This window comes from Electrophorus electricus, chromosome 17, assembly GCF_013358815.1.
Source record: "Electrophorus electricus isolate fEleEle1 chromosome 17, fEleEle1.pri, whole genome shotgun sequence".
Taxonomy (NCBI): Eukaryota; Metazoa; Chordata; class Actinopteri; order Gymnotiformes; family Gymnotidae; genus Electrophorus; species Electrophorus electricus.
This window is the reverse complement of record NC_049551.1, coordinates 1,878,893-1,894,027: the sequence shown is the minus strand read 5'-3', so window position 1 is coordinate 1,894,027 and position 15,135 is coordinate 1,878,893. Positions and strand designations below refer to the sequence as shown.

Sequence of the window (15,135 nt, the reverse complement as noted above, 5' to 3'; positions counted from 1 at the left end):
AAATACCTGTAAGAATAACTCTTTATAAAGCTCAAAATCTAAAAACGAAGTCAGAAATCTCCGTGTTCCATCAGTCTCGGCTCTCACCTGTGAGAGTATAAGAAAACTGATCTTAAGGCCAATAAGAATCTGGTTATGAATAGCATCATGGCAACCACAAGCACCCTTTCTAGAACCCTCTCTAACTATCTCGACAAGAATCTGGACACCCTACCCCTAGGCATGAATGTGCCAAATACAGGGGTAAAGCTAAGTGCTAGAGGCCAGGGGTGAAATGGGACCAGCCCTTAGAGCCATTCTTCTCGGTAAGCAGCTAACATGCACATGCCAGCATACTGAATGGTTAAATGAGCCCTTATTTTTCCTTGCAGGAACATGAATGGGAAAGTGTATGGATTGGAGAGCTTCACTGTGGATCTGATTTCATGCCAGATTATGCAATAATGACAGCGAAAGAAAACCTGTGAAATGTAATACACAAATGATATTGGTTTTCAATACTGATGTGTGGGAAACCAAGATAATAAACAAAGCCTTCCAGTCAAGCTTTAAATGTTTTACTGAAGAAACAATTTTAATTGTAAACTTTTAATTGCTTTTACATTGAAAGCAGAGTGCGCAATCTGCTTTTCAAGGTGGATTAAATTCACTTCTGACAGCAACAAACGTTTAATTAAACATTTAAATAAACATTCAATTAAGCTTTTCATTAAACCTTTAATAAAACATTTGATTCTTGAAAACATAAAATTCCCAGCTAATTTTTAATAAGGAAATCAAGCAATGATAGTTCAGTGTAAGTAATTTTTACCAACAATATTTGTAGAAAACTATATATATATATATATATATATATATATATATATATATATATATATATATATATATATATATATATTGCACGGAGGAATTCATCCCAAATCCAGCACTCTGAGACTGTACACTAAGCAGAAGGAGGGGAGCAAAGGATTAGCAAGCGTCAGAGCCACTATCCAGGATTAAAAACCAAGATCCAGGAGTACACCAGGATAATGGCCCCAAGTGATGAAGTGCTTAGTGAGAACCTCAGACGGCAGAAACCCTCAGACGGCAGAAACCCTCAGACGGCGGAGCAGGACGGTAATGAGGAGGAACAGGAGCCATCATGGGAGGAAAAACCCCTGCATGGTATGTACCACCAGCAGATAGTGAAATTGGCTGATATGGAGAATTCCTACCAATGGCTGGAAAAGGCTGTACTGAAAGCCAGTACGGAGACACTAATCATGGCAGCACAGGAACAAGCTCTGAAGATGAGATCAATAGAAGCTGGGATCTACCACATCAGGCAGGACCCCAGATGTGCAAAGACGCCCCTGAGACAATCCAGCACATAACAGTGGGACGCAAGATGCCAGCAGGCAGGGTGAACATGTTACACCATAAGCAAGCGTAGTATACCAAAACATCTGTGCCAAGTACAGGATGGAAGCTCCAAGATCTAAGTGGGATACACCCCTAAATGTGTTGGAGAATGACCATGCGAAGATCCTGTGGGACTTCCAGATACAGACAGACAAGTTGGTAACGGATAACCAACCGGACATAGTAGTGGTGGACAAACAGCCATAATAATAGATGTAGCAATCCTGAGTGATAGCAACATCAGAAAAAAGGAACATGAGAAGCTCAAAAGATACCAAGGGCTGAAGGGAGAGATAGAAAAGATGTAGGGGGAGAAGACAACTGGGGTTATTGTCCGTTACTAGGGGCTCTAACAGACACCAGGAACTATCTCAGTTCTCTATCCAGAAGAGAGCAGTCCTGGAAACAGCTAAGATACTACACAGCACTCTCGAGCTCCCAGGCCTCTGGTAGAGGACCCGAGCTTGAAGGAAAAAGTCCCTCCTCGTTCTTCCCAACTCACATGTTCCTCTGCTGGATGATCAGCAAAAGGTGGTAGTTTTCCATCGCCTAGCAGGAGCCATGCAGAAGCTATGAACAGCCGCTGAACAGAAGGAAAAGGAACAAGCTATCAGTTTCGTGCAGTAGAATTCAGATTTCAAAAATGCTGTCTATCACAATAATGAGATTTTAAAAGGTTTGCTCAAGTATAACAGACACACAATCATATAGTCACAAAAGCTTTATGTTCACCATAAGCAAGAATAAAAATGACCTCATTATATTGACTGCAAAAAGAAAATTCGCAAAATGCTCCCTTAAAACCTTCCTGAAATAGAATTAAATATGTATTGTATATAATGTTGTATCCTATTTTTCAGTCCATAATATTTTATTCTTGCTTTTAATAAAGTTAATGTAAAACTTTATATTTGGAGGAAATCTTAAAAGTGAATACAGATTCCGATAATGCCTTGCAGACATCTGTTGAAAACCCTCAGTTTCATCAAACCTAACTTCCTCATTATTGTAATGTACTGTTTATCCTTTCAAATGCTAATTAGTTAGAGTATAACCTCATGTGTTGATTGAATGCCATAAGATGTCTTCAAGGAAGGAAAAAGCAGCTATTTCAGATTACACAGACACACCTATACACACACACAGACACACCTATATACTCATGAACACCTATACACACATACACACCTATACACACACATATATACACAGTTCATTACAATAAGGAAGTACATTGCCTGGTAACTTTGACTTTGCACAGAAAAAGAAGCAATTTCCCTTTTATTTCTGGAAAATATGTCGAAAGAGTGAGCTGTTATCTCTTGCCTTGCACAAAGGTGTCAGTGTCAGACAATAGTGTACATACAGTCACAATGCTAGCTGACCTTCCCATACATAATATGATCCCAGAATGCACCATTGTATGCGTGCTCAGTGCTGGTTATAGGGGGATTCTGGCTCCTACTCGAATTACCATTGAGGAAGAGCTAAGGAAGATACCATTCAAGAATAACCTGAGCTACGAGGACAAAAGCTACCTATCAGGAAACCAAAGTCAGGGCTTTCTTCAGATCACCAGTGGCAAGGGACATTTCCCCTTCCAGAGGAGGTCAACTTTAAAGGGGAAACTTTAGAGGTCAACTTATTCTGCTCATTTTCAGTGCTTGTAATTTTTGTGGTATACTAGAATATATTTACATGCTTCAATGTTTCAAAAACAAATTATTTTTCTTCTTTACTCTCCCTCTGTTAGAGCTCCTGTCTTTAAGCCCTCCCACACAATGAGCGCAGTGTGCTCTGATTGGTCAGCTGTGTTCTAGACAAGTTTGCTAGTAGGCAGTGAATAAGGATTTTGTTATGATATTGCATGATCTTGTAATAATGGAAAAGAAAAGGTGTTTCCAGATGTTGCCTGATGATTTAGGCAGCTGAGAAAGGTTGTTCCTGGGTGTGTGAGAAACCCTCTGGCACGTACTTTGTTTTTTGTAACTTTTCAGACCTTTCACATAGGGACAGTGGAAGCTTAATGGCTAAGGTACTCACCTTCTTATCAGAGGTTTGCCAGTTCAAGCCCTGCCACTGCTGGGCCCCTCAGCAAAACCCTCAAATTGTATTCAGTTGTAATTGTAAGTTGCTTTGAATAAAAGCATCAGCTAAATGCCACAAATCTAAATATTTACATGCACAAAAATATATAACAGAAAAAAGGGAAAAGCATAATAAGTCCTCTTCAAAACAAGCAGTCCATTTATAGGTGTTATATTCCTAACAAACATATAATCTTAACAAACTGCTTACATCAGCAGGCCTGGATCTGTGAAGGAGATAAGGAGGTTTTTAAATTAAAACACTCACATGGTAAAATTTAAACAGCAATGAAACTGTTCTACCAGTAATCATTAGCAATTCATTGCTAGAGGGTGCTTAAATGTTATTCTAGAGCAGGAACATGTGATTGTCTTCTCCCTGATAACGCAGGCAACCCTTCAACAGCCTGCTCACATTCAGTCTAAAAACAAAACGGTGGCTATCACAATTTAAAAGTAGGGATAACAGTGAAGATACTTTTTTTTGTCTTTTGTAAATAAAATGAAATCCATTGATTTGTATTTGTGTATAATGTGAATAACATTCATTTCTATGAGCTTGTCTGTTGTGCCATTCACATATCCAGTATGGTTCAACTAGATGAACAGAAGGGGCACTGGTTCAAATAGGTGGAAAAACTCTTATCTACATGAACAAATTAAAGTAGCAGTTTTCAGTAACACCTGAGTAAATGCAAGACATCTTTGAGAGCAAAATAATTTTCTTTTGAGAATGGAGTCTTCCTCTGGCCCAGTTAGATTTCCCTGTCATTTCATATCAACCAATGAAAAACAATTTTATCTGCACAATCAGTACTCATTATGGACTGAGCTACTAAACAGTGCACACCACGATGGGTGGTCACTGCAATACTGAATTTGATTAAGCAGCAAAAATTCCCATCTTGAACGTATGAGCTGTACCTGGATACGGCAGACCAGACAACCTCTCCCCTTCTGCCAGACCTGACCAAAGTGTTTGTTTATCCCGTGGTGAAGATAAACATGGAGAGTTTTAAGTGCTTGCTCATTATTTTATTATTTGCAGGCTTTGGGTTTTTACTACAGTGAACATTAAGTAAATGTGCCGGTGTTAGCCAACTGGGTGATTTTCAACTGTTGTCCCTATGGCCTGTTATAGCCCATATGACAATAAACAAACACTAACAGTAAAACAACCTATATACTGTACAAACACAGTTTAATCTGATATAACATATCTGATGTTACATATTACTACAGTAACATTTTGAATAATACACTGTATTTTAATTATAACCCTTTTTTAGTTCAAAACAACTGGGAATCGAGTCATGGAATGTTTACTCCAGTTTTTCATTGTAACGTTGTCTCTGGCCCGGGTGCCAGAGCATGGAGCAGGACACACAGACTCCCTCAAAGTGAAACATTTATTAACATAATACATGTAGAACAATGGCACTCACACACAACATTAATGACAGACATGACTTATACATTTAACTAAACACAGACTACAATCACATCCAACAAATGACTATATACGCACTAACATACATCAGCGAACAAACAATGACCAACGGTAAGGAACGCACTGACGGGGGTTTAAATAGACAAACACACATTAACACGTAACCCCATACAGGTGTGTGCCTTCACGGGGGTGTGGCTACAAACATAAGTGAACCCCCCTGCATGCTGCAGGCCACACCACATGACTTGTTGGGGCGGGGGGCAGCGTCCCGTGACATTCATACACAAGTAATTACGTGATGACACCCTCTTGAAAGGTTTTCCTATTAGTCCAGACGCACCCTCTAGTGATCCAGTGGGTGGAAATATTCTGGCTATTTAAGTCTAATCATTTGATAGCATTGAATAATCTTAAAACATAGTCCAACACACCAACTAAAATTTCTTAGAACTAGGATAACAACCCGCATACCCGTTTTCAGCCGTCTACATGCACCCATTTGCCAGAAATCTCATACCTAATGCACCGTGTCTTTTCTCATCTCGCTTTCTATCACCTCTCCAAACACAGCCTTTTAAAATATGCTTCAGATGTAAGACAGCTTCTGATTTTTGTCATAGAAAATTCACTTACCATCAGAGCAACTGCCTGACAATTTTAAACTTTTTAAATAATTTTAAAGTTCCAAATTTGCTTGCTCACGTCTTCAGACCAGACATGCATTCATTTCCATGTTAACCATAACAAAATATTCTAAAGGTCTTAGCGACCATGCAGTGTGAAACACGTATATGCACTGTATGACTCTAACAGTGTCTCAGAATTAAGTGCTTTCGATTTGGCAGCTACCTACTTGGCCAGCAGTGCCAGTAAGATACATAAAATATAAGCTCAAAATTCTTAAGAAAATGGGACCTACTTAGCTGGCAAGCTTTTTTTAGTTTTCAAAAAATCACATACATATGACCAGTAGTGCCAATAAGATACATAAAATATAAGCTCAAAATTCTTATATAGAAAGAAAAGAAAAGAAAAACAGAAGAATACTATCTGGATTTAAATAAAACTGAAAAGCTATTAACGTGTCCATAGATTTACAATGTTTTCACAATTTCACTAATATAGATATGCAATCACGTAGATCCATGTGTACAAAGGTCACATGTAAGGGTATTTTTCTGATAAATGTAATTTTATGTATATAAACTTTAGCTATAATTATAATCAGGTATACTATAATATGCTCATAATGGTTAAATAAAGGGTCATCAAAAACAAATACAACAGTAACTTTTAAGAGGGACTTCTTTTCCAAGCCTTCTTTACAAATCTAAAAAGAGAGAAACCCAGAAAGAATAAGAAAATATACCATAGAAAAATAAATCTTGAAAGAATCTGTCCCTTTACAATTCATCATTCATCACTCATGCATCGAGAAATTTACTCAAAGTACTATTTACACTGTAGTATCTATGCATTATTCTATAAAGGAGCTCTTTAATTGTATTATTAAGAATATATTTGTATGGGAGAGGCCAGATTGAATGGCTGTTTTGCGTATGTTGAGCTGCCCACTGTATGGTTACTAATGAAGTGGATTTATGAGATAATAGCTGCCAAATCTTGTCTTCAGTATCAGTCCCTTTAACAGAGATCACATGGTTCTTTAAAGAAAAATCGTTTGGAACTTTGTGCTTACCTTTGAGCGAAGAGAGAAGACCATGAAGGATAGAATCACATACTATCTTATAGTCAGCATTTCAGTTGATACCAAATCTGTTGCAAAAGTCAGAGTATATAATAAAATGATAATTATCATTATCATTATCATTTCGCTCCCTGAAGACCAATACAGAGAGACTGAAGAGGAGCTTCTTCCCACAGGCAATTCAGGCCCTGAATCAGGGAAACTGATAAACTGTGGGGACCACCACCACCATGTAACATGTAAATCTGTACATTTGTAATCTGGAATTGTACATTGTGTACATACACATATATCCACATATCCATATATACATTGTACATTGTGTATATATACATATTATACATATATTGTTATATATATATATATGGATAGATAGATAGATAGATAGATAGATAGATAGATAGATAGATAGATGGATAGATAGATAGATAGATAGATAGATAGATAGATAGATAGATGGATAGATAGATGGATAGATAGATAGATAGATAGATAGATAGATAGATAGATAGATAGATAGATAGACAGACAGACAGATAGATAGATAGATAGATAGATAGATAGATAGATAGATAGATAGATAGATAGATAGATAGATAGATAGATAGATGGATAGATAGATAGATAGATGGATAGATAGATAGATAGATAGATAGATAGATAGATAGATAGATAGATAGATAGATAGATAGATAGATAGATAGATAGATGGATAGATAGATAGATGGATAGATAGATAGATAGATAGATAGATAGATAGATAGATAGATAGATAGATAGATATTTCCTTATGTACCCTTGTTTGTTTCCTCAGTTTGGACAGAGCACTCTCCACCATTTCACTGCGAGTTATACTGTGTATGACTATGTATGTGACAAATAAACCAAACTTAAACTTGAACTTGAACTTGAATGAAAAATTATGTTTGTAAATTAATAACCACAAAGATCGTCTGTGAAAGGCTTAGTTTTATGGGTATTGTAATAATATTTTAAGGGCATATAAAGAAAGATTTTAATCCACCAACTTTATTGAAGAGAAAATTAGGTATCAGATTCCATATACTTGCAAGATTTTTCAAGAGTCTTCTAATCTATGAGTTCCATTAAGATTATTTTAATAGTTTGGTTGAGTGTGGTAAAATCCACAAGGTTAAGTCCAACATATGCTATTCTATTTTTTAACTCTTTTTTTAACCTTTATTTTTTAACCTTCCATACTTGGAGAGATTTGTTTCTCCTGCTGAAGTTGAACATCATTTTGCATAATTGCGCAATAGTTGATTGCGGTGCTTCTATAGAAGAGAATGCATACCCATCTCTGGACAGTCCCTTCTTTGCACAATAGGTCACAACCTTGGATGGTCAAACATCTGGTCAAACAAATGTTAATTTTTTCTGTATGTTGTTAACAATGAGGATATAAAATACATTGTTCATACTTTGAACATCTTTATAATTATGGAGGTAACATCACATTTGTACAATGGTAGGCGTTCACATTTTTAAGGTTTAAGCCCAAGAAGTTTGAAAATGATTTCACCCATACTGATGCCTCTAAAATATAGTTAATAGACTAACAGTTTGCGTGGAAATGAGGAAAAGCAAAGGGCTAGTCAGACATCCCTACTGTCTGCCTGTATTAACACAGAGCATCTGACACTGCGTAGGCAAGGTTCACTGTATTAGCAAAAGAGTGGCCCAGATTTTTTTTCAAAGTAAAGTATCAAAAATAAATCTGTGGCTGACTGTGTCAGATGGCTTGTGCAAAAAATGTAAATATAAATAATATAATAATATAAATGGCTACATTCTAACACTTCGCAATAATCAGTGAGTTCCTTTATTGAACAGATATTGTTTGAAATGTGGTGATCGTTTATAAATCCACATTTATATTGAGGAAGTTGTTCAGCACAGTGTTCAAGGTGGTGTGAGAAACAAGGTCAGGTCCTGCTGCACTGCAGGGGATCTGTCTCTTGTCTATTAACGTCCCTCTCCAAAACAGTTATTGTTGTGATTGTGGTTGGGGGGATTAGTGGCCAATTGAGTGGTGGCCACACTCAATGGAGGTGTGATAGGTGGAGCTGTGGGCTGGAGTCAGGGGGGATGTGTCAGGACTGTCCTTTTGTCTTTAAAATCTGCACTTAAACTCTTTCAAATTGTTTGCCAAGTATTAATCATTTGTTGAATGGGGGGGCTTTCAGTTTTAAATTAGCATTCTGTCTGAATCCCTACCAGACAGAGGATGAGTCATACCTGAGAACTGCTGTTTGAGTTTCTCAGAGTACAATCGTTTAGCACTTCTCTGTGTATTAATCCAGACTGTTAGTAACAGTCCTAAACATATCCCGATCCAAGCAGTCTGAGCCTGTGCAGAGATTTTCTGAACCTTCACCAGTCCACTTTTTAAATGTCCTCACAACAGGTTTTGAGAGTTTTCATTTCTGTTTGTATGCAGGGACCAGGTGGCCCGTGACGTGGTCGGAGTGACCCAGTGATGCTCAGGGCAGTGTGATATGCACTGTTGATAGTGGTATAACATATATATAATATATGTTATAATATATATATATATATATATATATATATAGAGAGAGAGAGAGAGAGAGAGAGAGAGAGAGAGAGAGAGAGAGAGAGAGACAGAGACAGAGAGAGATTCAAAATCATAAAGTACACAGTTGCATTACTAGTTTTCGATATCTCTACATTGTCTTACTACAGTACACTGCAGTTACTCACCTTGTGAGTGTCCTCACTTCTGATGGTCCCAAGGTGTTCACCAAACCGATCAGCAAGCCTTCTCTTGGTTTATATAAGAGATGCTGACTACATCTCTTATAACGTATAGGAGAACACCTTCTATTGTTTTGTTGTGTTTGCTCCAGGCACTAGGAGAGCGGGGGAGCATGCACTACCAAATATGGCCGTAGTCTGGGCGGAGATACCGTTCCAACTAGCCTTTACTGCGCATGCTCTGGCTAATTTTAGCTGTTGCTCAGGCGCACAAAAGATGGCAGCTCCCATTTGGCTTCAAAAATGTTAGTTTATAGTTTCTAAACTTATAGGAGCATGGATACCGAGATAGAGGATACCTTCGTGCTCAGCATGTAAGTCTAAATTAACGTTTGTGCATCAGAGAATGTAAACTATACATTTGAAGTGCATTTTTCTCCAGAATAACAATCTTTATGGTAATCTATTAACAATTACTGTAATATGGTTTAACAATTGTTGAACATTATGTGCAGGACTGGGAAATATTAGTCTGCTAGTTAGCCCACTGGGCTTGCACTCGGACATTTGGAAAGCTGCTTGGTGAGTGTTGTAAAAGGGTTTGTGGTTTTGTTTAAACTTACAGCAGCATGGACTCGGAGGAAGAGGACACATTCGTGCAAGGAACTGATGCCATGCCGGACATGTACGTGTAAATTCACGTTTGTGCATGAGAAAATGTGTACTATACATTTGAAGTGTATTTTTCTGTAGCATAATATTTTAGCCTATTAGCAATGAATCTAATATGGTTTAACAAGTTGTTGAACGTTATGTGGAGGACAGGGAAATAGTAGCTTGCTAATTAGCCCACTAGGTTTGAACTGGGACCTTTTGAAAAAGCTGTTTTGGGGCAAGTTGTAAAAAGGGCCATATAAATAAATTTGACTTTTTCTAGTTACAGAAAAAACAGAGACCGTCCTCTATATATATATATATATATATATATATATATATATATATATATATATATATATATATATATATATATATATAGGATTTTACGTGGAACACATTAAATAGTAAATGTTTTTAATAATCCACTGTATTTTAATTGTAACCTTTTTTTTAGTTCAACACAGCTGGGAATCGAGTAATGATATATTTACTCTCATTTTAATATAGAAGTAAACTGTTAAGAACGTGGTTGGAAACATTCTGGCTGCAAAATAAAGGCTTTTATATATACGCTTCAAATGTAAATAACTTCAAATTTTGTCATAGAAAACTCACGTACCACCACAGGACATGTATAACACTGTTAGACAGCATGTGAAAATGTCGGTAAAGTCCTTTGTCTTGTTCACGTCTTCCTACTTCGTACAAAACTTTGTACATCATTTCCATGGTAACCGGAACGCAATGTCCTCGAGCCCTTAGCGACTACGAAATGTAAGGTTTTCACGTAGAACTGCTAGTCAAAGCCCATTTGTTTATGGGTGGTCAGACGAAACCCATTATATGTTAAAACTGAACTAAAAACATGTAACCTTATAAAGCTTAGCATATTTTAGCAACTGTCTACGACCCTGACGGACACTCAGGGCCGTATGTAGTTTGCTAATTGGCTAGCTGCTAGCGCTAACTTTTGTAATATTTTCTAATATTTTTCTTATTAGAAGCACTTGGCATCAAAATTTAATTCGGGTTGAGAATCAAAATGTTACATATTACATATCTCCTCTTGAAGGACTGAATGTGGAGTGTGGTTAGGATGCTTCATGTAAGGTTATTCTATTATCTCGCTAACAAATGACATATCTGCGAACTAGCTAGTGAAGGTTTGATTATTTTTATTATTATTTATATATATTTTTTGTGATGTAGAGAGTAAAAGTTTCATTCAAGAAACTCATGGAGATGAAGGCACACCTTTACTAATTAAAGGCGATTTATCACTAGATAAGGTATAAGGGGACGTATATTTTTATTCCGTTGCGTTTGGGCAAAGGGACTGTCCCTGTTAGAGCATGCGCAGTAAAGACTAGGTGGATTATCTCCTGCGCAAGCGCACAAAAGATGTCAGCTCACATTTGGCTTCAAAAATTAATGTACCCTCCACTCATATATAAGGTTTATGGTTTTTAAACTTACAGGAGCATGGACTCCGAGATAGAGGATACCTTCGTGCTCAATATGTAAGTCTAAATTAACGTTTGTGCATCAGAGAATGTAAACTATACATTTGAAGTGTATTTTTCTCCAGAATAACAATCTTTATGGTAATCTATTAACAATTACTGTAATATGGTTTAACAATTGTTGAACATTATGTGCAGGACTGGGAAATATTAGTCTGCTAGTTGGCCCACTGGGCTTGCACTCGGACATTTGGAAAGCTGCTTGGTGAGTGTTGTAAAAGGGTTTGTGGTTTTGTTTAAACTTACAGCAGCATGGACTCGGAGGAAGAGGACACATTCGTGCAAGGAACTGATGCCATGCCGGACATGTACGTGTAAATTCACGTTTGTGCATGAGAAAATGTGTACTATACATTTGAAGTGTATTTTTCTGTAGCATAATATTTTAGCCTATTAGCAATTAATCTAATATGGTTTAAGTATATATTTTAAATATATACTTGAACATCTACTTTGTCAAATTATTTTATGGTTCATATAACCTGGGAGAATTTCGAGAGGTATGAAAAATGCTGTTTTAAGCTATAAATATTGGAAATGCGAAATCCCGCAGGGGGCTGTGGTTTCCAGTAGAGAGTACAATATACGCAAATTGGCTGCCTGTGTGTGTGTGTGTGTGTGTGTGTATGAAGAGACTTGTGCATATCTGTACAGTTGGTTTGGTATTGTATGCATTTGTATACATGAGTTGGCTATGGAAACTTTTTTCCCCTGTTGCTGTTTATTATTATTATTATATTATATTATTCTAATGTCTATTTGTGGTGGTGGTGGTGGTGGTGATGTGTAAATGCAAGCCATGGAGCTACCAACTGTCACATGTATATTAAAATCGCTAAAGTTTTTAAACACAACAGACCATTTTTAAATGCGAGAGAACAGTCAAAATACTCAAAATACAAAACGCCACAGATGAACAACAACTCCAGTGATCTGTTTTCTCTTGTCGTTACAGAGAAAGATATGTGATGTTACATTGAGCCTGGCCTACACTTCTGTGGGCTCATAGGCCTTAGACGATGTAAAATATAGCATGTCATGGTGTGTCGCAATAATCGTGTAGCCTACTATGCTAATATGGTTTAGCAAGTTGTTAGCTACCTACCACACAGTGTAAAATGTACCATATATATTGCTGATGCATCATCATGGTGTGTCAGTGTTATCTGTTTGTTTGTTTTTTTCCATGTTATCTATTTTGTTCAATTGATTGTCTCTTTTGCAGGGAAGCAGATTCATCCAGCATTCCCTCACATGGCATCTCTCCCAATTCTTCTGACCCAGTTCCAGGGCCTTCAGCATCTACTCTGCCCCAATGTGAGGACACCCCTCACACCTCTGCCCTCTCCCAGTCCGTCAACACCCCTCACACCTCTGCTGGAGGACAGGCTGGTGTGAGAGGCAGCAGAAACACAAGCCCACCTCCTGCAAAGAGAAGATTGCTCAGATCACCATCCCCATCACCTGGAAAGCCCTCAGGCACCTCACCTAGGCAAAAATTTAGGGCCACACACAGAAAGTGGAGAGCAACTCTAGCAGAGAGATACATAGCCCCAGTATCACATTCAGAACGAGAGGACAGATGGCGCGATGCTTCAGAGGAAGATGAGAGGCCTCCTCCATTCCTGTTTCACCCCAGGAAGACCCCAGGAGTTCAGCTAGGTTTCCAGACAGAATACAGCCCCTTGGAAATCTTCCAGCTCTTCTTCCATAAAGAGGTTATTCGAACCCTGTGCAGAAATACGAACAAATACGCAGCACAGAGAACCGCAGCGGGCATGAAGGGTCAGTGGACAGATATAGACGCTAATGAAATGTTTAAGTATCTCAGCATAACTGTCTATCTTGGACTGGTGAGGCCTTCGTGTATCCAGGACCTGTGGAGGAGGGACTGCTTGCACAGTTTCCCATTTCCTGCTTTCGTGATGACTGGGAAGCGGTATATTGCCATCAGCGCAAACCTTCACATGAGTGATCCAGCAGAAGATGTCAGACATTATCAGCGGCGAGGTCAGCCTGAGTATGATCGCCTCTTCACCCTCAAACCGCTGCAGGACCAGATCCTGACTTCCTGCCAAGCCTACTACCACCCGCGCCAGAACATCTCTATACACGAACGTATGGTGGCCACTAAGGCAAGGATTGGGATAAAGCAATATATGAAGAACAAGCCCACCAGGAGGGGGTTCAAGCTGTTTGTCCTGACTGAGAGCGTCAGCGGCTACACATATAACTTCTCTATCTATGCGGGGAAGGCTAGGAATCCGTCAGGAAATGGCCTAAGTTTTGATGCTGTTGTCAACCTGATCCATGTGCCTACTCTGGGCACGGGGTACACAGTGTATACGGACAACTTTTATACCAGTTCAAAACTCTTCCTTCACCTGCAGAGCATGGGCTTCGGAGCCTGTGGAACCATCAGTGAGAGCAGGATAGGTTTCCCAAAAACAACAGTTAATGCTTTGCCAAAAAAAGTGGACCGTGGTGGCATGCGATGGATCAGGGCTGGCACAATGCTGTTTGTGAAGTGGAGGGACACGCAAGATGTCAAAATGTGCTCCACTGTACACAAAGCTTACGATGGGGAATTTGTGCGGCGACGAGTCAAAAGTGAAAATGGCACCTGGTCCTTCCGAGAGGTCCCCATACCAGAGCCTGTGAGACAATACAACAAGTTCATGGGAGGAGTTGACTCGTCTGACACTCTCATGAAGTACTTCTCCATGATGCAGAAGACCAGGTGCTGGTATGTGAAGCTGTTCCTCCACTTTATTGACATTGCGGTGGTGAACAGCTTCATCATCCATAAGGAGATGGTGCTAGCAAGGCACCAGAAACCCCTCACCCAGAAGCGCTTCAGGGAGGTGTTGTGCATGGAGCTGGCTGGTGGTGGACAGCCACAGGAATCACTACAGGTGCCCATACAGACAAAAGGCCCAGAGCAGATGCAAAACGGGTGCTTACCTGTTCCTGTGTGCAAGTTATCTACTGAGCCTCACCTGAAAGCCTCACAAGGAAGGAGGAAATGTGTGCACTGTAAAATGAAAACAATGTTCAGGTGCAGATCTTGCAACGTTTCACTCTGCATGGTTGTGGACCGTTTGTGCTTCACAGAGTGGCATGACAAAAACTTAAAGTCATAGGAGGTAGTAAGAGGCAGATGCATCTCCTGCAAAGTACCCCTATCCTAAAGCTCATCTCTCCTATAGAGCAGTTAAAAAACATGTATAAAAATGTACAAGCTTTGGTGTTTCGCTGCAGGTGGGAACTGATTTCTACACACAGTGGATCTTTAGGAAGGGGGCACACCAGCTCTTGGGCATACTAGAATTCGATCGGTTCTGGTTTCTATTGTCTTCCTGATCAGATATGGGGCAGATGGAGAAGCTATAAGCACACAGCACAATTTAAACAAGCTTATTTAGCCAGACTATTAAAAGAATTTGTCGTTGGGGTAATTTCAGCCTTTACCAAATGCTGATATCAGTCATATCAGTGTTAGCCTTTCTGGGTAGAGTAATCTTTAAGAACTATCACCTTCTCCCTCTGATGTAGCTATTCAGGTCT

The 15,135-nt window shown here is 38.8% G+C and overlaps 1 protein-coding gene and 1 long non-coding RNA gene across 3 annotated transcripts; one reads left to right on the top strand and one right to left on the bottom strand.

The window, feature by feature from the left end:
• Positions 1-5,999: 5,999 nt before the first annotated feature.
• On the bottom strand, positions 6,000-9,530 carry LOC113583013. Its single transcript, XR_003411209.2, has 3 exons — positions 9,395-9,530; positions 6,644-6,720; positions 6,000-6,274 (listed from the first exon to the last, which is right to left on the bottom strand). It is a non-coding gene; the product is annotated as an uncharacterized LOC113583013 (long non-coding RNA).
• Positions 9,531-9,660: 130 nt separating this feature from the next.
• LOC113583004 (piggyBac transposable element-derived protein 4-like) lies at positions 9,661-14,734 on the top strand. Of its 2 annotated transcripts, XM_035535723.1 has the most exons (5): positions 9,661-9,762; positions 10,014-10,073; positions 11,524-11,565; positions 11,817-11,876; positions 12,794-14,734. In XM_035535723.1, exons 1-5 carry the CDS (start codon positions 9,725-9,727, stop codon positions 14,709-14,711), a joined length of 2,118 nt encoding a protein of 705 aa, XP_035391616.1. In that variant the 5' UTR covers positions 9,661-9,724; the 3' UTR covers positions 14,712-14,734. The 2 variants fall into 2 exon arrangements, with proteins under 2 accessions (XP_035391616.1, XP_026874879.2); XM_027019078.2 differs by lacking the exons at positions 11,524-11,565; positions 11,817-11,876.
• The last annotated feature ends 401 nt before the right edge of the window (positions 14,735-15,135 follow it).

What these genes read in the sequence shown, in the direction of transcription:
- LOC113583004 (XM_035535723.1), top strand. Translation starts at nt 9,725, where the DNA reads ATGGATACCGAGATAGAGGATACCTTCGTGCTCAGCAT. An exon ending in ACTGATGCCATGCCGGACAT is followed by an intron (nt 10,074 to 11,523) that starts GTACGTGTAAAT and finishes TTAAACTTACAG; the next exon opens with GAGCATGGACTCCGAGATAG. An exon ending in GATACCTTCGTGCTCAATAT is followed by an intron (nt 11,566 to 11,816) that starts GTAAGTCTAAAT and finishes TTAAACTTACAG; the next exon opens with CAGCATGGACTCGGAGGAAG.